The sequence below is a fragment of the Centrocercus urophasianus genome, unplaced genomic scaffold (genome assembly GCF_019232065.1).
Source record: "Centrocercus urophasianus isolate 14NV4802_14NV808 unplaced genomic scaffold, USGS_Curo_1.0 seq_46, whole genome shotgun sequence".
In the NCBI taxonomy this organism is placed as follows: Eukaryota; Metazoa; Chordata; class Aves; order Galliformes; family Phasianidae; genus Centrocercus; species Centrocercus urophasianus.
The window spans coordinates 649,633-673,487 of NW_024885044.1; the positions used below are offsets into that span (position 1 = coordinate 649,633).

Consider the following 23,855-nt stretch of genomic DNA (forward strand, 5'->3'; position numbering starts at 1 on the left):
TCATTATGTGTCTGCCACTCCAAAGGTTTTCATTCCTTATTAAAATAATGTCAGTAGAAGCATCCTGGAACTTTTTTGTCCTGTTTGCAATCTGATATCTCTGTAAACTATCAACTGCTTTAGCACAATCTGTCTCAACAGCAATCGTGCCATCTCTGTTACTTATGAAGATGGAAGAAGTTGGAAGAAGTTAGTGATACCAAACTAAGACGGCTCCAAATTGATTTGAGTCTTACGATGGATGCATGCTGCGAGAGTTTCAATAGACTCAAAACTCATCGGCATCTTTCCATGAATTTAACATTATGATATAGATATCTAAAAACAGAAATCTAAATAACAGAAAACAGAATCTAAATAAAATACATACTTTTGGCTGAAGCCTGTCTGAACTGAAATCAACAGCTAAACTCTCCGTGATTTGCAGGATCTAGATCGCACTCTAACATTCGAAAATCCTTCCCTTATATTTCAGTGTGGTTCCAGAGTGAGATGCTGTAGCAGAAATGCTGAGTCTCGGCCTGAAGCAGTGATGGAGCACCTGGTGGGAAGGCAGGGCCTGACCAGGGGAGCTCAGCTGCATGACATTCACTGAGTGACGGAAGGGCTGGAGCCAGGATCCACCCCTCAGCAGCCCTCATTTAAGGGTTGGCAGTGGAGGTAAAAGGATCTCACAAGAGATCCCTGCATGCTGGAGGCTTTCCAAAGGTAAGCAGTTTTTCTTCCTTTGTTTCTGTGTCTACAGCTGCTGTATTTGGGCTTGTTCTCATTTGCTGAAGCCCAGGGTTGTGCCACTTTGCTATTATTGCTTTGCTTTTCACATTATAGTGTTACAGATGCAAAAAGATCAGTATCTATGATACCCTAAATCTTTAACAGGAAGTTGGGTGCATCTGCAGCAAAAGAGCATTTAGCATTTCTGCTAAAAATAACCCCCCAGTGTCCTAAATGCACTGCACACCAGAAGTATCAAGAAGGAAATAGTGCACAGGTCTGTCTGTGGCACCACCCCAGAGATCTTATGGACTTTGACTGCTTTCACGGTATGGTTTCTTTTCCAGAAAAGATCAAAAGCCAATTGCTGTGCTATGTCTGTGTTAAAACTGAGCAAAAAGCATGACCTAGTGGTTAGTACATGGTGGGACAGCAGGACTTTACTGCTGGGAGTGTTGCAGTGCCCCCACCTTGCTGTAGGGCCCTGGTCATTCCCAGCATACCCCCAGAGGATCAGATCTAGTCCAGGTCTACTTGAGGCTGAAGAATGCAAGAAGACTGTAAAGGTCACACTTAGAACTTAAATACCTCATGCCTAGCTAACAGAAAAAAGGGCTTGAAGTGATGATGACCTGCACAGAATGAGCCTACATTGAGTGTGTGGACATAGCAGAGAGTGTTAAAGGATGTTCTAAAGCCCTTAGGTAGCTTGAATCCCAATCTACAAAAGGCATGAGGTGCTGAGCTCCCTGAACATCCTAGTAGGCACCAATGTAAGACACCAACATAACATCTTCAAACCCATAATCGTCAGTCAAGGCTGGAGCGCTCAGTATCTCTAAAAAACTTAATTTTGAGTATTTCAAAGAATGATAGAACCATAGAACGTTTGGCTTGCAAGGGACCTTTATGATCATGTAGTTCCACCTCCCTGCCATAGGCAGGGACACCTCCCTCTAGACCAGGCTGCTCACAGCCCTGTCCAGGCTGAATTTCTATTAGGATGATCAAAGTTGAGCCAACCAAGAGCACTTCAAAAATCATTATGTATTCTGACTTCATTTTATGGCACCCAAAGCCAGCAGAGTGAGGAGCAGCCCTCACCCTGGGGGTGTCTTGGGGATGCTGAGTACTGCTGGGAGAAGCAGGCAGCTACAGCAGGACCACAGGCAGCCCGAGAGTCCTTTCAGACAGGCATCCCTCTGTGTTTGCTTATTCACACATAACCCGGGGCAGAAATTGTTACTCTGCAAACTGCTCCCTCCAGGAAATTTTTCCTCAGCAACACAAAGCAAAGTGGGGTGCATGGGTGGAGCTAATGGGAAATCCGTGCTGCTCTCCCTGCACCACATGCCATGCATTGAGCTGTAGGGTGCCCCTCTTGTTCTGCCATGCTTCACTTCAGCTTGTTACACAAATGGTTACAATCTTGCAAATCAGTAATAAATTGCACCTGAACCTGTAAGTGATTAGTTAAAAAGAAAAAAAAAAAAAAAAAAATCACTACACTTCCCTGGCCAAAGGACTTTCACACAATTAATCAGTAAGAAGAGAACTGGGTGTTAACAGGTTGTTGAATTCCTTGCTAGACCAGTTTATGGAGACCCCTATAATAAAGGGGCTGAAACCAGAAGTGCAAAAAGTGCACAAATGATGCACTGTCCTGGAGGAACAGGTGCCAAACGTTGTGTTACGGTGAGCTGAAGGGACTGTAAGGTTCATCAGGTGCCATGTTGGTTTCTGCTGTTAATTCAATGGAATCCCCGTCCCAATCTATTAGAAACCATGGAGCTGAGCTTTCTGGGCAGCATCTCCAGGGAGTGGGGTTGTGTGATATTGTAGGACATATGCACACAACGCCCCGGCTCTCTCGTTCCAGTGTTGTGGACTGGAGCAGCAAGAGAAAGAACTAATCGTGCTCCTGAGTGTGATTTCCTGTTTGCTTGATGGATTTCAGTACCCAAATATCTTTGTTTTTAATCTGAAGATAGTAAGATAGGTGCAAACCCTGTCTGCATTATGGAGGAAGAATCTGTACCAGCTGGCTATGAGAAAAGTACACCTCCAGGTATTAAATTTGCCAGAAGGATGATAGATATTCTGTTTAGTTACTAGGTCAACCCTTTGTCTGCTCAGTCACTAAGTAAAGCACCACGGGGCTGGAGCAGGGCTGACAGCTTTGTGCAGCTCTTCTGTGTCAGCAGCCACTTTGGGAAGCGTACCTTGAAAGTGGAAAACTAGATCAGCCTGGGTGTGATGAGGAACTCCAGGCCACCGTGGGTTTGGTTTGTAGTAGCTTTCCATAACAAAGTCTTTTTTTAACTGACTTTCTTTCTGCTCACATATATTTAGATATGACTTTCATTCTGCAGTACTCCAATGCCAGAGAGTTTTGGCTGAAATCATAAGGGAAGGACACGTGTTTGAGTCATGCAGTTGGCTCTCTAGTTGATAGTAAGTTACTGAGAAAAGATGAAGTTTTATTTAGTTTTAGTTAACGTGCAGTGAAACCGAGCAAAATATTCCAAGCAGAAGGCTCACATCATAAATAAATAAACAAAAACTGATACCAGAAGGAGATGAAGTTCATTTTCTTAAACAACGCTAGTTGGCAAAAGAAATACAGAAATACTACACTGATGGACTGAGCCTTAAGAAATAGCAGGCAGCAGTCTCTGCTTGCTCACTCTGTGGCTGCTGCGGAGCTCCAGGCTGAGCTGTGCTCACATCTACTTCTGTCTGTGCACGCTGGACCTGAATTTGCTACACAACTGCTGAGGAAAGCAATGCCACTCGGTACTAACAGGCATTTCTTCTAGATTAAAAGCAGCAAAACCAAAGGAGCTTGGTGATGAGTTCTTCCTACAGCAGCTTGCGCCTCATGGTCTGAACACCAATGAAATCTTCAGATACCACAGTGCCTCTAAATAGCAACTGCTGGCAGGAAAGGCACGCAAGCAATAGCGCTGCTTATTCACATGTCACTTTGCAGTTTCATCATTCTCCTAGATTTAACCTATTTACTGAGAGGTGATGTGAGTCATTCAGTGAAACATTTAAAAAAAAAAAATGGATGGGAGAAAGCTGGTTTTTTTTTTTTTAACAGGAAATAAATGGGGGCGTTGGAACTGAAGAGCAGTTTCAGCGTGGTCAGGATTAGCTGAAAGTAACAGGAATAGGCAGTGCTGCTGCTTTTCATATTTCTGTCATAAAGGAACTACCAGAACAAATATTTAATTGAAGGGAAACAAGCCATTTAACAAATATTTAATTGAGGGGAAACAAACTGCGCTACCCTTCCCTTCAGGCAGTTTTGTAGAGAACAAACAGTCAATAATGTAATTATTTTCCTCCCTTGAGCACGAGTGCTTATGTCTGTTAATCCAGAGAACTACTCACTGGCTCTGATTCTCTGGCACCTTATCTTTGGTGTGTCTTAACTTTGCAGAGTTTGTGGATTCTTGCAGACTCTGCTTCTGTCCAGCAAACCAGGTTTCCCTGTGCGCGTGTCTGAATGTTGAAGCTGGTTCTAAGAAGAAAATAGCAGAAAACCACTGTCCCAAGGTAGTAGGAGAGATGCACACGTGGCCTATGAACAATTTTGAGAGGCACTAAGCTTTCCTATGCAACAAGCATGCAAATATCCTTCTGTTTGCAATTACTTTGCTTTCACCTTTCACAAACCACTTAGGAACACTAAGTGTGAAGAAGGCTTATGTTTATGTACCTTATTTTAAAGAGGATTTTTGGGCAGTAGGAACCCTTAGTGAAAAACACTGAGAATGGGAGCATGAAATTACTTTTATGTACTACTACATATTACATATTTTTCTATCACAACTCCACATCCTTCAGCAAGTGCCTGCTTGGAGGCAGGACCTTCTCCCTTTGCATCAAGGGGTGAGTTCTGTTCAGAACTCACTTCAGAACTGCTTTGCAAGAGTTAGAATGGTGTGGGCATGGCCAGAGGTTGGGGGGTCTTTGTGACAGCACTCCAGGACAACAGAACAAATAACTTTTTAAAGCTACAAGTCCCCAGTTCACTGGGAAGACCATTCAATATATTTAAATGGTTACTGACAGTGTTACAATTCACATAACAGTGTTAAGTAGGTGCCACACACCAGATGCTGCCTGTCTGCACACATCCATCTGTTAGCTTTTATTTTGGGCTTTGCAAGCCCTGAGAGGCAGAATTTTTTCTCCTTTGGATCAAGGCAGCGTATGTCACAAGGGAGATCTCAGCCATGAGGGGGTTTTTACCATACCAAAATCTAATAGTAAAAATAATAGATAATACTGTGGAGTGTATGCGCAGTTCAGACTGTGATGAATTGAGAGGGAGAACTAATTTTAAGAAACACCTATAACTAAAAGGAGTGCAAAAGATTATGTGGAGCAGACGCTGTAACTGACTTTGCATCTCACCTCAAGAAGGCCAGGAGCCTCTGACGGGAAATAGCCTGAGAGCATCAGAAAAATGTGTCTGCATCATCCATAGACTTACAACTTTCAATCTGAGTCAACAGTGTGAATGATAAAATTTTTGTTTTCAGTATGAAAAGAAAAGAAGGAGAAGAGGAGAACAGAGGGGTTATAAGTTACCAGAGAAACTCAGAGAACTGAGTTTTTCTATATCCAAATGTTGTTGAAGTGATTATCGTCGGTTGAAGTGCAGCCAGGGCTATTCCTATTCTCATCACAATAACCTACACTTGTTCAAAAATGAGCCCTCAGTTATCTGCAGACCTCCATCCTGATTCTAGATCAAGCTGTAGGTACAACCACCCAAAGAAACTGCCCTAGGGAATCCTTCCCGGGATCTAATGAGCCATCCCAAATTTTCCAATTGTGAGGTCTCTGAGCTGTGTGCATTCCCACACAGCCCAGGCAGGATGCAAAATGCTTTGCTCAATGCAACATCTCAGGAGCATGCTGCAAGTACCTAGCAAGACTGCCCTAATCCCTTCCAAGTTCTCATCAGCCGTATGACAACATTCTCCTCTATACACGAGTTTGCACAGCCAGCTCACGAGCTCTGCATCTGTAGCTCATATTGAACCTGTTAGTTTGCATTTAACCACCCATTGCTACACTTCCTGGGTGAATTCCAAGCCAACGACGAAGGCTTTGGAACCACACTATGATAAAACACCCTCTTGCCTAAAATAAAGATAAAACTTTCTTATGTGTGATGTGATCTCATCAGACTACAGAACACATTCAAAAGCAATTGGCAGGCCATTCCTTCAGCTAGGAACACAGACTGAATGGGAACACTGTCTTGCAGTTGGCGAACTAGCCACAGACAGCTGGAAGACACAGCAGTAGCAAATCTAAAGGCCAAGATCACTGCATGTCTTTCTGAGTGGTCTCAGAAGGACGGTGACTGCCAACATGAATGAAATGCCCCAGCTAATACACACACAGCGTAATGAAACCATATGAAGCCACTGTTGTCTTCTGAAAGGCCAGGATCTGAAAAGGTATTTTGGTAGCTTACTCTCAACTAAATCCCTGTGGATGAGACATCTGCCCAATTAAAAAAAATACACAAAGACACAAAGAGACGTCACCTCTCAGAATCTGGCCTGGGCTGTACTGGCATTTCCCTGGCACAGAAGGTAGAAAAAAGTTTGGCAACCAACAACAAAGGGAGTCTTACAAAAGGAATCAGGGTTTGTCTTTTGGGATACCCAGAGGTGGGAAGGTGCAAGGGCTGATTTGTTGGTGGGGTGGTCGTGCTGCCTCCTGCATCACCATGAGGAAGGCTCACAGTGCATCTGTGCAGCATCATGATGTGACCTTCCTGCTGTCATCACTCAGTGACACTGCATCATGCTGCCAGCCTGAGCCCAGCATCAGGAAAACACACAGGTACTCAGTAAAGGAGAGAGAAGATGTTATGTGCTACAAAAGCACCCCCTCAAGAGACCTAAAAATGAAAATGTTTTACTCAACAGGTTGCGTCCTCCCCCTTCACAGCCAAGAAGATAAATCTTGTTCAAGTTTAAGCAGGAAAAGCCAAGACCACTTCAGAGCAGGCTCAGGCTGCAGTGAGTTCTGGAAGAAGGCAAAAGGAGCCTTGCAGAGCTGACAACTGCCCCAAACCTGCTGACAGCCCTGGGAGCAGTTCCAGCCCATGGCCCAGCCAGGTGCCAGCATCCCTGAGGAGCTGTGGGTATGGAGGCTGCTCCCCTGCCTTGCCGGTGACACTGTGGGCTGTCTTCCCCAGGTACGGCTTCAAACAGCACTGAGAAGAAAAGCACAGCTCATACTTGGGCTGTAAATGACCACTGTGTTAGCAACAGCCAGCTGAGGCTGCAGGGAGGGTTTGGTCACTGCTGACCCTGCCTGAGATTGGAAGGGGCTGACGATACAAAGGCCTGCAGCCTTGTGTCTGCAGACAGAAGCAGTTTTCATGGTTTCAAGGGCTGGCCATCTCTAGTGAGGGGATTTCCCCTCCCCCAAAAGGGGCACCCCAGAAACACCCCCTGGCTGCCTTTCTTGTTCACTGCATGTGCAAGGCACTTGATCTGGCCCCACTGCTGCACAGGGGCAGCATCAGAACAGGGAGAGAATAACACGAGAGGGCTTTGTTTGGTTGTGCTTTTTTCTTTTTTTTTAATTCTGTAATGTCATCTGCATCCAGCTGTTAGCATTTTGGAAATCGGATGGGTTTTGTTTTCCTTGCGTGGTTCAGCATGGCTGATGCTCCAGCTGCAAAACCTCAGTGAGCCTGCTTAAAGTGGGACAGCCCATGTCCTGGCCAGAACCTTCCCCCCTTGGAGTCCTGGGGGCAGCTTCCTCATCACCCTTCTGGGAACTCCATCATAACCTCACCAGAGGAGAACGTGGTGGTCAAGACCTGCACAAACAGGCATCTACAGTAAATAATGTGGCAGAGAAAGCATCTTAGTTGCAGCCAACTGCTTCATCTTGACTCCAACATGCTCCAACTGCTTGTTCTGAAAGTATGGCAATGCCTACAGCAGTGCCTTAAAGGGTAGGAGAGAGCACTGAGGCTTACCTCCAAGGAAATAACTTTTAACAGGGTTTGGATTTTACAATGATTAAGTGTGGTTAACAGATAGGGCTCTACTTCTTAAACCACTCCTCCATTTGACAGCTGAATCCCAAGTCTCCAGTTCTTGTCCTCACAACTCTAATTCCACACCCAGTAAATTGGACAAAATCACCCAGGACTGAACAGTCAGGCAGAACCACTGCTCAGTGCAGTAACTGGCACTGCCGAGGGAACCAATGATAGGTGATAACAACCCCAGTGAGCTATAAAAGAAAGCATGAGCTCTACAGAAGTGCATTTGTTGCAGAAGGGATGTTTAGAAAAATGCCAGGGAAGGGCTTGATGGAGGGTTTACAGCAGGGAGGGAGAAAAGGGAAGGATGGAGGGGCAGGGAGCTGGGATTCTGGACACAGCTCCTTGGCCACTCACACCCACAGGGGCTACAAAAATCAGCACAATCCTACACAAGAGTGTGAAATACTGGGAAAAGAGCAAAGAAAAAGACCAAAGTCTGTGGGGAAAAGGAGCGGACAAAACCCTCTTTAGAGAATCCCAGATTCCTGCAGATGATAAGTGTATAATAGCTGAAGATACACAAAGCTGCAAAGTAAATGCACAAACATACAGTGTGGGCTGCTTGGAAGGTCGCTAAACCAGAGGAGAAGGGATTAATTTCCCCTTTTACCTGGAAACAAAAATAAACCAAGAAAACAAAATAATCACACTATCTCTTTAAAGGGTTGGAAAAAAACTGTCTGAGAAGGGGGGAGACTGGGAACGCCTTGCTGAAGGCCTGTTCTTCTCCACCCCCAGCAGCAGCACCTCGTGTGTCTGTTACCAGGCTGCTGGATGCATGCACAGTGTGGGAGAGGCGGGCTGAGGAGCAAGAGGATGTGAAGTTTGCTGTGCTGTCCAGAAGACGAAAACACTAGTGCTGTTTATAGAGGGAAACCCAATTCGTCAGCCCAAATGAATTCCTGTGCTAATCCATGCAAGCTTCATGTTTTCCACCAGCCCCAGCCACTGTAAAGACTATCTTTAGGAGGCACAGTGTGTTTGGAAAGGAGCAGCTGGAAAGAGGGGATGCTTATGCCATCTTGGAAGGCTTTCTGGTATGGAAAAAGAGGAATGCTCTCTTGGGTCTCCCCACAAAATTAAAGCATCTTCATCCAGAGCAAAACGGTGCCAAGCACAACAAACAAAAGCGGCTTTCCCCAATTCTCCTGGGCAGCCTCACTGCAGGGTTCACAATGGTTTCCATAGAACTTGTTTTGCTATCAAAACAAATTCCATCCATCCAGGCATGATGGCGCACACTGCTTTCTGAAGACAAGAAAGTTAATTTTCTCATTTCTTTGTCTGCCAAAGCATTTTTGCTTGTGTGCCACAGCCAGGGAGTCCCCGGACCACTGTGCATCTGCCAGCTGTGCATGAGCATTGAGTCCTGAACAGAGACATCCTCGGGAGGTTTTGGTGAGGACACACAACGAGCAGAGCGACCTCTGCAGTGAGGCTGAGGCAGACACAGCCCTTGGCTGACTGCTCCCATTCCTCAGCCCAGAGCCACCTGGGTGCAGTGTGGCCGTGTGTGGGAGCAGGAGGTTCCTGCAAGAGCCCAGCCATCGGCTGCACACATCTCTCATTGCATGCATGGGAGGAAATGAATGTCTTATACTGACCACAACTTGACAAAAGACTTGTAAGTATTACAGTCTAATTGGGATTAATGGCTACCTGGTTTGCACTGCTGGGGGACGCTGCCTACTGAGAGTGCTGCACACAGAAGAGGTTTCTTCCAGCCTTGTGCACAGCCACTCGCCCTCGATGGTGGTTTCTGAAGAGCAGAGATGCTGTTCTGCATGACAGAATTGGTCAGAGGAGCACTAAATCTGCTACTCCTCCAAGCCAGCCCTCCTCACTAACAGCCCTCTTGACTTGTCTGCTGGCTGATAGGACCTTGGTACTCATTCCAAGAAGGAAGACAGCACTCCACTCAAAGCCAACGCAGATGTGTAAAGAAGAAACCAGATAAGGAAAAACTAATGTAATTTTAAAGAAAAAAGACACACAAGACATAGTGTAGTTAAAAACTATACATCTCAGAAGTCTTCTCTGACTTGCCCTGCTCCTCGTCTGATTCGAGCCACGCCAGTCTGCTCTGTGCACCTGCCCAGTGCCCACATTTTCAGACAATTGGCAGCCTTTAGCGAATATCAATTTGTACAAACACAGTTACTGCATATCCAAGGCCTTGAACTGAGGGACACACCTCAGCCAACAGGACAGCCAGACAGTGACCGTTAGCTACAGAAATGCCGAGCCTTACTTTGGGCTGGGGGGGGCTGGCCTGTGACTCGTGTGACTGAAGCTCTGCACACAACATCTGAGGGCAGGAACCGCTCAGCACCAGCACCTCCATGGACACCTTCAGAGCCCACTCCCCCCACACAGGAATGGGAAACCCCAGGGGGCTGTGAGCATCCCCCAGGCAGCAGGAGGTGTCTGGCCGGACAGGAGAGCAGTGCCCGGTGCATCACTCTGCCTCCTCTGGCCCTGGGGCTACTGAGCCTCCTGGAGCTGCGCTCTGACAACATCTCCAATGCTGCATTGCTCATAATGACAGCTACTGAACCCAGGGGGGTTTAACTGTCACAATACTTTCACCATTGACTCCCCTTCTTTTGAAGTGGTTCCCCCCTCATTTAGTCATTCTCACTCTTTCCTAAGAAACTTAGAAACCACCTAAATAAATCAGCACCGATTGAGACACTGCAAATGTCATAAGAGTCATTCATGTGTCTCACTATTTGTCCTACGTTTGACTTGATTCATTCATGAATGATGAAGTCATTCATCATTAAGAAACTGCACCAAACCACACCACCATTTGGGAATCTTTGACTTGGCTCCCCTGGCACAGATAATCAGAGGGAATGATTGCAAGCTCATACTCCTCTAATTTAGTGCTTTTGCCCTGCTCCAAATTATCCTCTGCATGTTAAAAACAAAGGCTCAGCATCCTTGCACGAAGGAAGAGCACGTCAACACAGAAGCACTGGAAAAGGATGAAGCCACACAGTGTCACCTGGTTGTCCCTGCACAGCTGCGAGATCTCCCTGCCATGTGCTGCACCCTGGTGCACACCAGGTCTGCTGAGTACCTCCCTGCCACGAGCCAAAGCGTGCCCAGAGTGCAGGATGGGACGCCGTGCCCTGTTCTCCCCTGTCACACCTGCCAGTTATCCACGTGGGAAATTCTCCCTCAGATGCAAACCTATCACTCCAGTGTCCATGGGCAGAAGCCAATAATAGTCTTCTCACTAAATCTAGTTTGATGACACTTTCACTCTAAATACATGGTGTTTGTTCAGCTGAGGGCAGGATTTAGTCCGTTTTGGAGTGCAAAAAGTTTCCAAATTAAAAAACCACAAAAAGACGTGTCTTGATTAAAATGAGAACTGTGTGGATTAAGAGAACCTGCAGGGAGATGGAGAGTATTAGACCAGTTTCTCACTTAGTGAATTAGTGCTGCTCTGCTGAGTCACATGGGCAGCACCCCCAAAGTCCTTTGATCCTCACTGCTTTTGCTCTAGCTTATAGTAGCTGAAGATTTAACTCCTTTATATCTAATGTAATCCACTGCTTAAATCTATCCCAGGTCCAAGTTTTCAAAGTCAACGTTATCGAACCATGAGTCATGTGAATATAAAGAGATCAGAGTTTTAATTGCCAAGCAGACTGTGGTATTTGTAGCAGACATGCACCTATACTGAAGAATGGGACAGTTTCCAAAGCTGGGAATACTTGGATTTAGGTTTTTGCACAGACCCCTTTAAAGAGAGGATCCATCTGTGAAATTCACAGCTGGATATACGCCCAGACTTCTGTGCTTGCAAAATTGAAGCACGGGGACTTGGAGAGATGATTCAGACACAACTGCATTGTTTACACATTTTAGGCTGGCTTTTACCTTTCTCTGGCTTCTTCTCGGCAAACACAGAAAAAGTTATGTTACAAAATGAGGGACTGTGACAGTTAGCAGCTGGCTGAACACTCACATTAGAAGCTAGTTGCCGGGAAGGGAACATTACAGTCTTCGAGCATTTGCTTTCTTTCTCCTATCTCTGACGTCCCTGCTGGCATGACTACAGTTGTGGTGCTTGTTTTTCAGATCGCAGAAGCAGGAATGACCTATTAGGTCATTTAGTGCCTCCCATAGCCAATGCAGGGTTGTCTTGTGCATTTGTCCAGTCTGCTTTTACAATTCCTCGAACAGCGCACTGCATCCAAGCTAGAGCATACAAGTCTCTTGGAAACTGGTGAGTAACTAGCATTACAAAGTGACTGGGTACTGTAAGGCCATACCAGCTTCTGCCGGGCTGAAAAGCTGCTCCTGCTGCTCCGAGTTTGTATAAGAACATTGCCTTTGATGGGAAATTCAGATGGTTTGTCCTTTTTATTTTAAATTGCTAGGGATCTATAAATAATGGTATTTTTTAAGAAATGAAGTATGAAAAGCTAGTGGCAGAAAAATGAATTTTAAATTATTCACCAACAGGGTGATAATTCTTATGAGAGACAGAATAATTCTTGTGAGAGACAGAAAGCTACGTGGGCCACAGGTGCCCCAGCCACTGCTGTGCTGCCTGCCAGCAGCTGCCCTCAGCCACAGCAGTGCTGCTGGTGTGAAACATGCGGCTCTTCTGTAGCAGAAGGCTTTGCAACTGCCTTTCACTTTGCACCACAACCAGGCCTTGTATCTTCAAGATGGTTACTTTCTCCAGGCATCTCATTTCACAACAGCTAGAGTAAATGTGCAGTTGTTGTCCCAACCTTCCAATGCAATGGGGCTCTTTACACCTGCCTGCAATATTTTGGAAGCGCAGTTTGAAAACTGCCTGAGCTGCCTGCACCCTGACCCACACAGCAGGATGGGAATCCTCCATTATACAGGCATTTCAGGGGAGAAAACATCTCTACTCTTTTCTCACTTTCGAGCATTCTTAACACTAACAGCATTCGTAACAAATGAAACTGTGAAAAGCATCAACACCAAACACAGGTGCTGAAGGCTAGTGAGTCATGCACCTAATAACCATGAGATTGGTTTAAAAATCGGGCAGTCAATCCCTGCTGCTTCCTTTTTGCCCGCCCGGAAGACCAAGACACGGTCATAGTTTTAATTTTTTTGTTGTTGCTTTTCTTGGATCAAACTTGAAAAGATCACTAAGAGAAAAAAATCTCGTAGTTTGCTGCAGCTGCCCGCATAGGGACTTTAAATCACTATCAATATTCCAAGACTCACAATGAAATTACAAAGAATTAGCAAAACCTTTGAGCCGCCATGTGGACGCAATGCAGATGACTGGTTACACTTACACCAATTACAAAGAATTGATCTTAAAGGGGAGACAACAGAATACACCATGAGGACAACGCACACCTCGCTGCTGGTGTAGCTCCCAGGGGGAACAGTTCCCCCCAGCAACACATCTTCATAATAAATGAATCCAGCACATTGCGTCATCTTTGCAGGAGCAATGGCATCAGGATTCATTCTGAGGTGGTAAGCATGCAAAGCTGAGCTCGTGCAACCGTAACCCATGTGGGAATCCATTCTATGACATGGGCTGCAGCTACCTCTACAAGTCCAGCCAGCTGAGAGGCACTGGTGCTGCTGGTGAAACCCTTCCTGCACAGCCGTGGCCGTGCTGCTACAGAACCCTTCCGCAAAGCAGCTGGTGGTGCTTCCCACCTTGGCACCAGACGTGCTGATTGCAGCGGTTTTACACCAACAGAGCTGTGTCTATACAAGGGCTCTTACCATAATAGCTGTGTTAGCAAAAAAAAAATATCAGCCACCTCAACCAGCACAGTTATGTGGTAAGCTGCCTCAGACAAGCCTTGTGAAAGGTTTCCAGAAAGCGCTCCCCCAGTTCGATGCAAAATGGTAACTCTAGGAGTTAACCCCCTTTCTGGCTTTGCAGTTTTGTTATAAACCATTTCCTATCTTCACATTTCTCATTTCTAACAGCCTCCGTTTCAAAAAAATGTTGTCAAAACAGTTACGATGTTGACTGAACTGAAAGACTCTCTGTGCAGAACACTCAGTGTCACTCCTAGCTGACAGGAAGACCACTGACTCATTTTTCTTACACCCTGCTCTTGCTTTACGACAGCTTTGCTCTTTCTCTGCACTTTTTAGTGCTGTGCACTAGGAAATGAAGGTGTTTCTAACAACCACACCTGTTCTCAGAGACAGGCAATGTACCCCTGCCAGCAGTCAATCATTCAGTTCTATAAGTGGATAGTATGCTTAGATACAAACAGTAAAAAAAGAAAGTGAGTTTGCTGGAAAGGAAAAAAAGGAGAGAGCAGCTCTGCCATTCCTCCTGTTGGCACAAGTGAGCTGTGCCTTCACTGTCTCACTGCTACCCCTGTGCCTGCACACGGGGTCCTGGCAGCCTGGGATCCCTCAGGCCAGCTGCCGTTTTACCAGTGGCATTCTGCATCACCTTGGGCAAATCACTCAGCAGCTCCATGCTCCACTTCATCCGTCTGTAAGAGCAGGGGAGAAGCCTTGCCTGCTGCTTTCTGCAGTGGAATTATCTCAGTTTGTTAGTGTTCCTCTGCACTGAACCAATAATGTCACTGGACTGAAAAATGTGACTGTTGTTATCCCTTTAAACTGAAAGTGGGTATAGTCTATTTTGGCAGATGTCTTCCAGCAGATGGGTGTCTATGGTCTTTATAAGAGCTGTCTGCTGTCTGTGATTCAGACCGCCTAAGGAATGCCATGAGCGTGGAGCAAATGGACAGCAAGTCTGGGAAAGGACTTTATTGTGGTTTAGAAGCTCTCAACTCCTAAATGAATGAACAAGTTCTTTTTTTCAAGTGACTCTGCCAGCATTTCAAAACTATCACTGAGAATTGCTTGATGCCTTCTGAAAACTAGGGGCTTTCTGCTGATAACTGTCCTCTGGTAAAGTCTTCAAACAGCAGCAAATCGTGTGGACCAGGGCTTAGAGCCTTGGTGCATCAGTTGCTGGTGGGACTCTGCCCATCGAGGCACTGAGAGAGCGTCCACACACCCATCCTGCACTGTCAGTTCTTGGCAGCTGTGCCCGTGGTCTCCTAATGGAGCCTGCATGTTCTTTTGAACAGGAAACGCTTTGTAACACAACTTGCCTGTGGGCATTTACTGCACCAATTACAGATTACTGAGCTTGAGAACAAAGAGGTGCCAGTGGAACTATGGTTTTAATCACTCGATTCATTTTCTTCCTTCCTCCACTGCTGATTTTAGATGTATGGGTTTTTCTTTTTCTCACTTTGTTTTCTTTTGCATGTTCTAGGCAGCAGGACAGTCACTCAGAAAGTCTACTGGGAGATGAGTGGCCTTGAAAAGGGCTGAAATTTCAAACAGTGACACAGCACAGGAGACCTGCTTCTTGATATGGCAATCTTTCTCCTTCCACCTTTTTGTTCTTTTTTCATATCACACCCAGCAAAGCAGGACTCTGGCATGTGACTGCAAGACTTCAGTCCTAATGCGACACAAACACAACAGCAGCAATCCAAAAATGAAGCATGCAGTGTGCTCTGTGAGTGGTGTAAGGTCCCAGCAGTGAACAGAAAATTTGGAATAAAGTCAGAGCATCAGGAACGAGTCTGATGAATACGCAGCTTTGCTGGTGTGTTTGAGCAAAATGCTTCGGAGAATGAACATGCTTCACATTTGGTAAAACCCTGTCTGAGCAGAAATGACCACACCTTCTATGAAAAGTAGTTCTAATTAGAAACAGAGCATGGCTTTTTATGATGTAAATTGCAGCCCTCACTGAACCACAGCTCATTTGTAACATGCAAATTCACTCCTGTCTAAAACACGGGGAAACAAGGGCATTTCCCTCTCTGCCTTGGATCACTCTTTTTCTCTGCATTTGTCGAGTGCAGACGCACGATGAAGACAACTATAAATCCTCCAACCACCTTCTGCAAAGAGAGAGAAAAGCTCAGAAAAAGATCCTCCTGTCCATGGAGGAAAGGAAAGAATTGCATTCGATTTCAGACCCTGGATTTTCTGGTAGTTGAATGACAGAACACGAAAAGAAAAAGCAGAGATCTTACACACTCCCAAGTGAGGGCAATGGTTACTGTGGTGGGGACGAACACATTGCTCACAGCAAAGGGGAAAGTGCCGGTGAATTACAGGCGTGCCATTGCACACATTGCAGACCAGTCTTCTAAGAACTTTCTTCTGCATGTGAAATTTTCTCTGGAACGCATGAGTTGACTATGAAACACCTCTGCCAATCATCATCTGACTGCACTACACAAGCATCTGCCTCGCTTCTCCCCATTAAAGATTACTGGTGCACCAAAAATCACTTAAAGATGCTATATCAAGCAGACAGCTCTGAGTGTCAGATGTGGTTTGATAGTTACCATCTGAATAATGACAACCACTTTTCTTTGTAAAGCAAAAAGCACACAGTGTGACAGCTAAAGCTAAAAGAAGGACTAAATCCGGGGCAGGCAGCTTGATAAAACAACAGCTACACGTCCATTTATTTGTACATGGAAAGACCTAACACCACATTTACACTGAACCTCTGCAGGACACTTTCAGATCATGTGGCATCTGAATGCTTTGCCTGTGATACATTCACCCTCCTCCTGCTCTTCTCACACCATCCCAGTATCTCTGTGTGACAGATGGGAGCTGTGGCAGGCAGCTGAGCAGCTTCCCAGGGCTGTGCAGGAAACCTCTGGTTCTGCAGCAGGAGCACAGCCAGTGCCCCAGGCCACAGCCATGCCTGCTCTCCATTCTGCTCTTGTGCAAGTCAACACCAATACGTTTTGGATGGTGTTGCAAATAATCAGTTTTTTACAACTCGTAGTGGTTGGTTTTGGTGATGAGCTTTACAAAATTGAGGCCTTGGCTGAAGCTCAATCTTCCTACTTTCTTCACCTGCATTTGAAACAAATCGCGTCTTGCCAGCATCTCCTGATGTCCCCTGAAGGTTTTCCCGACCACTTATCTTCACTCCCAATGTATTTACAAGAGGAATGAATCTGCGAGGCAAAGATTTTGCTGCTTATTTTCCACGTACAGTCCCTTCCTCTGGGGATTCTTCTTTACACTAGTTCATCAGAAAGCTATGTGTGTGTCTGAATGTACATATGTATGTGTAAAATAATTGTGTTAAAGTACTTGTGTTATCTACGAGATGTTCTTCCCTGGCGACATCCAGGAAGGCTCAAACACTGGGATTCTGTACTCCCTTCTGAGAGGCGGCAGCTTCAGGAGTGAGAACTGATGGAGCAGGGGCTGTCCCAAGGCACACAAGCAGTTCATGGCAGAGCTCAGAATAGAAGCAAAGTCCAGAACATTAAGGGTGTGTTTTAAGCATGAAGACAGAAGACAAGAGGTGAGAAGAAGGGGTCAGAGATGCAGGAAGAGTCGAAAGCTGGACTGTCAGCAGAAATATGGAGAAAGAAGAACAAAGAGGAGGGAGGAGGAAGATGGGGGAAGGGAAGAGGAGAGAAGGGAAGCGAGAGGCACCAGGACAGTCGTTGCCTAACATGTGAACATCAGCGACAGGGCAGCGCGCTCGTGCCAAGCCAGGCTGAGGAACCATCACCTCAGTGTGTGTCTGTGAAAGATCCCAAGACCTAACGGCTCACTTTATCTCAGAAGAGTTTTTTGGATAAAAGGGTTTTGAGGGCAAAGCCTCCATAATCCTTTGGGTTTGGTTTCTTTTAATACTATAAAGCACAAAAATAAACTTTCTAGCTAGGAAAAATATGGCTTTTGTTAAGTTCTGAGTCACTTTTCCCCAGCAGCAAAACAAAGTGGCTTTTCAATTCAAGTCCTGAACATTTCAGAATCAAATGTTTTGCAAAGTCCTAAAGTAAATCACAGTTTTCCAAGTCACACTTCTCTAACTGATGTGAACTCACTGAAGTCAGTAAGGAGCTGGATGTGACCAACATCACCTTGCTTGATATGTGCTGATGAATTGATATATTAATCTCTAACTCTCAGACAGAAGCCTGGAATTTCATTTCTAACTTGCTGCTATTCTGCCCAATGGCTCCTTTTAGAACAGAGGTCAAGTGCATCCCTTGTGAGCCATGCTGCATTTACATGCTTCTGGCCTCATTCAAAATCCACTGCAATTAATGTGGTCTGTTTTGGGAGTTCATTTAAATGGACCTGGGCTCGACTAACGTTTGCTAGCTTTAACTTCATCTTTCCTTCTTTCTGTTTCTCTTACAAGGTTTATGCCAAGTATTTCTCATATAAGAGCCCCTCAGCAAGTCATATTAAAAGTGCCTTACAACACAGCATTCATTTTTATCATCAGAAAGATTATCTTGCTTTGCTATCACGCCCCACTCTCTGAACGGGAAGTGGATTTTCTTAGCTGTTTTCATGCAGATCTAGCAAATTTCCTAAATCACATTCACTGTTACAGCCCAACTTGACACTTCTTTTCAGACAAGGAGATTGGTAAAAACTCTACAGATTTTACTGTCACAGCACCAAAACTGTATCAATTATATTTATTTCAAACAGAGACCAATGGAGTAAACAATACACGTTCTACCTCGTGCGCTAAAGCAGCAAAACTGTGTATGACACAGCCACAGAGCACTCAGTACCTCAACCTGGGAAAAAAATTCTTTCATGTGCACAATTTTACAACTCTAGGGGGCTACTGAAGGAGAAATCTCAAATCATGCATGCAATTACCCAGACTGAAAGGATAAAAGCAGTGAATACATGCAAAAATCAAGTCTTTACTTTGCAAGAACACTCTATATTAGCAGCAATACATCAAGCAATCTCACTCTGCTCCAGTAAAATCAATGTAAGTTTCGCTAGTGGCCTTCATGATTGCAGCAGCCAGCAGCTAGTATTAACTTTGCATTGATTTCCTCTTGCAAGGAACAGTCCTACTATTTTAATAAAAGAACCAACCAACCAGTTTGCCAGTATCTGCCTACCTAAGAAAAAGCAGGATATGTTCAAAGAAGGCTTTACTCTAACTTATATTCATTCCTAAAGGCTAAATCTGCAAAGCTCATGACAAAGAAACAGCATTGTTTTACTTATCAATGTCCTACTGTTCATCTAGAACATCTGCAATAGTTTTGCCTGCAGCACAACCCTATTCATTACAGGCCTTGATAGACTGTTCAATGGGGTTTTTTTGGTACAAAATGTACAAAAGCATTTTACAGAGTGGACTTTGCCCTGATATGAATAATAAAAAATAATTTAAAAGTGCATTTTGTTTCAATTTCTCCATTTTCCAAAGTAATGCTTGGCAAACGGAAACAAAATGGCAACAGCTTGAAACCTGACAGCTCACTCCATGTCACAAAGCAAGACAGAGGGTTTCTGCTGAACGCTGCTTTCTGCACAGTAGCCACAGCACATTGCCATCTACCAAAAATGCAATTGATAAAAGACAAAAAGCATACTTATATGAGCAAACAGCAAATACACACACTCATCAGAAGGAGGCCTCGTCATCGCTGTGCCAAGGAACAGGTGGAATTTACAAGCCATGAACTTCACCCCTCCCTCCAACCATCGGACTGTACAAGAGAAGAGTGGTGCTTACCATCATCCAGGTACGCTTGGTCCAAATTCTGCTCCTGCTTAATAGTGACTCCAGCTGGTAACACTTCTTTCTGGTCGCTGACTGGTTGTCCATTTTTTGCTGCCCGCTGGCCTGAAGCTGTCTGCTGCTGGATCACGGTAGGATATGAACTCGGACTTAATCTCTGTGCTTGACTGACTTGGGGCTGGCTTGGTCTTGCAACACTGGACGTAAAATTTTCACAGCACATAATGTGCTGAAATTCCTGGTGACTTCCACACCTCAGCTGCTGGTTGGTTGGAGAGTAGTGAATCACTGGAGAAGATTGCTGGTTGCCTGGAGAGTGGTGGAGCACTGCTGAAGTTTGGCCTGGGGAACCAGCATGCACTAGCACTGACCTATGGGCATCTGAAATTGCAACCGGTGTAGCCATCAAACCGGACTGCTGGTAGCCCAGCTGGCTTGGGCTAAGGCTCTTGCTTCTTTGGTATACTACTGCAGCTGGATTCTGCTGATGGTATCGAGAATCAGGAGAAGAAAGGCCCGAGCACAACTGCTGGCAGGGAGCCATAGTGGCCACAAGACAGGAAGGGGATTCGGTGACCATTGTGTGCTGTGAATAGTACGGCTGTGTGACTGTTCCCAGACCACTGTGGACTGTATTGCAGATTAGGGCTGGATCATAGTCATCAATGGGCTCTGTTTTGATTGATGGTACTACAATAAAGCATGCAAAGGATGTTATTCGTAACAAGCTGATGAGAAACAGAGAAGTTTTCCTTGAAGTAAAAAGAGATTTAAACCATTTACGAGATCTACACATGCAAGCTCATATCACACAGGCATTAAGTTTAACAAAACATATATATGCAATGGTGGGAGGCTCTCACTTGAATGCATTTTGAACTAAGATGTTCCAGAAAGTCTTTGATCAATCATTTAACCACAGATTTCTGAAAATTGAAAAATACCGTATTTTAATTCACTTAAGAGCCATTCTGGAACATAAGCAAAGTAAGAAGCACCACAGATAGGTGTCCCACGTAATATTTGCATCTGAAAGGAAGAGTGAATGAACAGTCATTCTGTGACACATACGGCGCTTCATTTTTCTACCAGACATTTAGCCAGTGACCAAAGGCAGTGCTGAACTACTGAAGGGCCCTCTTTCAGGCCTTTTGCTACAAGTAATATCCTCAGTACAAAGAGCACCCCTTAGGAAAAGTTGCCTTAGTATGAGTAAATGATGGTCTTCTGGTCTTCTACAGACCTTAGAAATTCTGACATTTCTAAGGCTTTTTTTTTTTTTTTTTTTTTTTTAAATTTAAACCTTTCCCAAAGCTTAGTACAGAAATATCATACAATGGAAACCATATAATGGTCAAGCAACAGTGTTATTTCTTTGGGAAGTGTAAGCTTTCTACTCTGAAGCAGTCTGTCTCAGAGGTTGTGTTTAAATTGTACTTTTCAATATTATTCAACAGGTGGACAATTTAGCATTGCATTAAACCTTTGTGTCAGTGATGTCCTACACAATTCATACACCTAAGAAGAGAATCAACAACTGTTAAGTTGGAGCAGATTAAAATAAAAGCAGGATGAATGTTTGCTTGTTCTTAGAAACCAGTCAAATTAAGACATCATTTTGAAGCTTGAAAAAATCTGGTACTGTTATTTTATGCTTTCTGGTTTCCACAAGCACAATACTCTGATTTTCTCACAACGTTTTTCTCCCAGCCAAAGCTAAGAAATTATGGGAATCTCATTAGTAATCCTGTTGCGTTTATTGTGAGATTGCTCATCAATTCCCAAGAGTTAAAACATCACAAAAGCACTCACATTTTTCTCAACAACTCCATTCTGAAGAGTATATATTACTCTTCTTCCTCCTTACCAAGCCCTTTTTAATTTTCCCAGATCCGATGTTATCTTACTGTTGTACACGTCAACTGGGGAAGGCAATGCTCATTGTTTTCACAGGGTCAGATCATGTCACAAACTGAGTCTGCTCCCACTGAAGTTGTTGGCAAACTCCCATCAAGTGAATGAGGCAGAATCAGTCCATGGCCTACGTGGCTGCCCCCTAAAGTTTATGGGAAATTCTCAATCTGAAATCACACGCATCCTTTAAACCAAACAGTTGTTGAGCACTTATTTGCAATTAGCTGAATGAACTTAGTAAAATTTAGATCCTCGTATAATGGGGAAACAACATAGTGGAAAATAACATCTCGCTCATGAGAACTAGGCAACGACTCGCACTGCCCTTGAGAATTACCTGGGTGATAGGTAAAATGCTGGGGTTGGCTTCTTTTTCTTTTGCCATTGATGACATAGAAATTCACCTTCACAGGTGTGCGAATGTGCTTGTTCCGGTACTCCGGTATTTCTACAAAGAGCATGCTCTGAAACAGCGAAAGGGGACGGAGCAGCATTAGTAACTGAGGCCAGCAGCAGACTGTTGCGTGCAGCTCCCCCATTACATGCCCAGGGATCGAGGAAGGGAAACCTCCCAGTTCATCCCAATAAAGAACATTATGTGAGGAAGAAAGGAAAAAAGAACAGATGGTGAAAAACAGGAAGACTTTTGGTATTAGCAAATTGGTTTGTATGCACTGTATCCTCTCTGGTACTTGATGTTATCCTCAATTTGCAGGCAGAGATCTCAGCTACAAATAAAAGACACAGAATGGGTGCTTGATAAACAAATAAGTATTGTAGGTTTCCCTCTTTGTGTTAGGATAAACTTGGTTATTCTATAGGTTTCTTACTTACAGCCAGATCTTGATTCCATGGAAATTAACAGTGAGTGCCCCATTCTCTTCCACAAGGGCAGGCATGGCCCATGGCAATGCAAGTGCTAGCTCCTAAATGTGCTGACCTACTACAGTACAGTCCCAGTAGCAAAGTGAACAATGAGACTCATTCCCTTGAAAGACCAATGTTAATTTTAAATACTGTAGTGCAAATCCTGTCCTGCACAGTACAGTGCACCCAAGACTTCCACATAGGCAAAAGGAAGTCAGGACAGCCAGCATCCTGCAGAGGACTCTTTCAAAACTGGGCTGATACAATGGTGTCTTCTGCAAGAACACAAAATCTAGCAGTTATTCAATTTGCTGTGGGTTACTGCTAAATGAATAGTTTCTTTCTGCAGCACATCTACTACTGAAGCATTTGACATTTGTGCCTCACAGCAGTCAGATAGCAGCTCTTTCTGTTGAGACGCTCTTTGGAAACTAACCCCTGAATACAAGCTGCTGTCTGAGAAGCACAAGGAGAGGACATCCAATGTTTTGCATACTTACAGGCTGGCTCTTATCTTTATCCACTGTCGCCTCCATTTCCCAGATCTGCTGCCCATCTAGAAGAACATTACAGTATTAACCTAACTGTATCTTTTTTAAATCATAAAGCTTAGGAAAAAAAAGCAACAAATTAAGGGCAAAGCTCTCAAAATGGACTTCATTTCAGCCAAAAGGCACAGCATTTAATTTAAATACATCATTGAACGCTTCTCTCACCAGGAAAAGACTTACGTATTAAAATTAAATGTTTATGTAGAAATTAAGCAAACTGAGGAATGAAATATTCCACACAAGTGCAACATCTGCTTTTTAGCAGACTTGATTTCAGCCAGCTTGACTGAGGGAGGGCACCAGAAGGTCAGATACCTCCTTAATGGTCACACTGGGTCAGGGGCGCAGTAAACTTTAAGCTTAAACCACAAAGTTCCCCACCAGTGCAATAGGGACAGCGTGGGTGAGGAGGTGAAGGAAAGCCTAAGCAAAAATTCAGCTCTGGTGCACAGAGACTGTAGCATGCAAAACTGAGTGACTTCAGGCTGACTTCTAAAGATGCTGTACTGTGAAGCTGGCAGATGCTCTAGTCCATCAGGGACAGATTCTTGATGTAACTGGGAAGTCAGCTATCGAATCGCAGAATCTCAGAAGTTGGAAGGGACCTCTGAAGATTATTGAGTCCAACATCCCTGTTAAAGCAGGTTGCCCCTGGTAGATTGCACAGGAAGTTATCCAGATGGGTTTTGAGTATCTCTACAGGAGGCTCCAGAATCTCTTAGGACAGCTGTTCCAGAGCTCTGTCACCCTCACAGTAAACGAGTTTTTTCTTATGTTCAGATGGAACTTCCTATGTTTCAGTTTGTGCCCACCTACCCTTGTTCTGCTGCTGGGCACTGCTTGAAAGGAGACTGGTCCCATTCAATGGACTCCCACCCTGTAGATATTTATTAGCATTGGTAAGATCCCTTCTCAGTCTCTTCCAGGATGAACACTTCCAGTTCTCTCAATCTTTCCTTGTAACAGAGACACTCCAGGTTCCTAAACATCCTTGCAGCCCTCCACTGGAATCTCCCTAGAAGGTCCCCATCTTTCTCAAAGTGGAGAGTCCAGAACTGGACACAGAACTCCAGGTGTGCCCTCACCAGGGCAGAGTAGAGGTGGAGGATGATCTCCCTCACCCTGCTGGCCACACTCT

At 44.7% G+C, this 23,855-nt stretch overlaps 1 protein-coding gene across 5 annotated transcripts in view; it reads right to left on the minus strand.

Annotated features, from left to right (window-relative positions):
* Positions 1–23,855, minus strand: part of NFATC2 (nuclear factor of activated T cells 2) — an 88,263-nt gene that overhangs the window by 10,367 nt on the left and 54,041 nt on the right. For all 5 annotated transcript variants that reach the window (XM_042834462.1, XM_042834458.1, XM_042834460.1 and 2 more), the window contains exons 7-9: positions 22,667–22,722; positions 21,637–21,763; positions 19,380–20,075 (exon numbers count right to left, since the gene is read on the minus strand). In XM_042834462.1, coding sequence (XP_042690396.1) covers positions 19,380–20,075; positions 21,637–21,763; positions 22,667–22,722 — 879 coding nt within the window. The remainder of the gene's footprint in view (positions 1–19,379; positions 20,076–21,636; positions 21,764–22,666; positions 22,723–23,855) is intronic.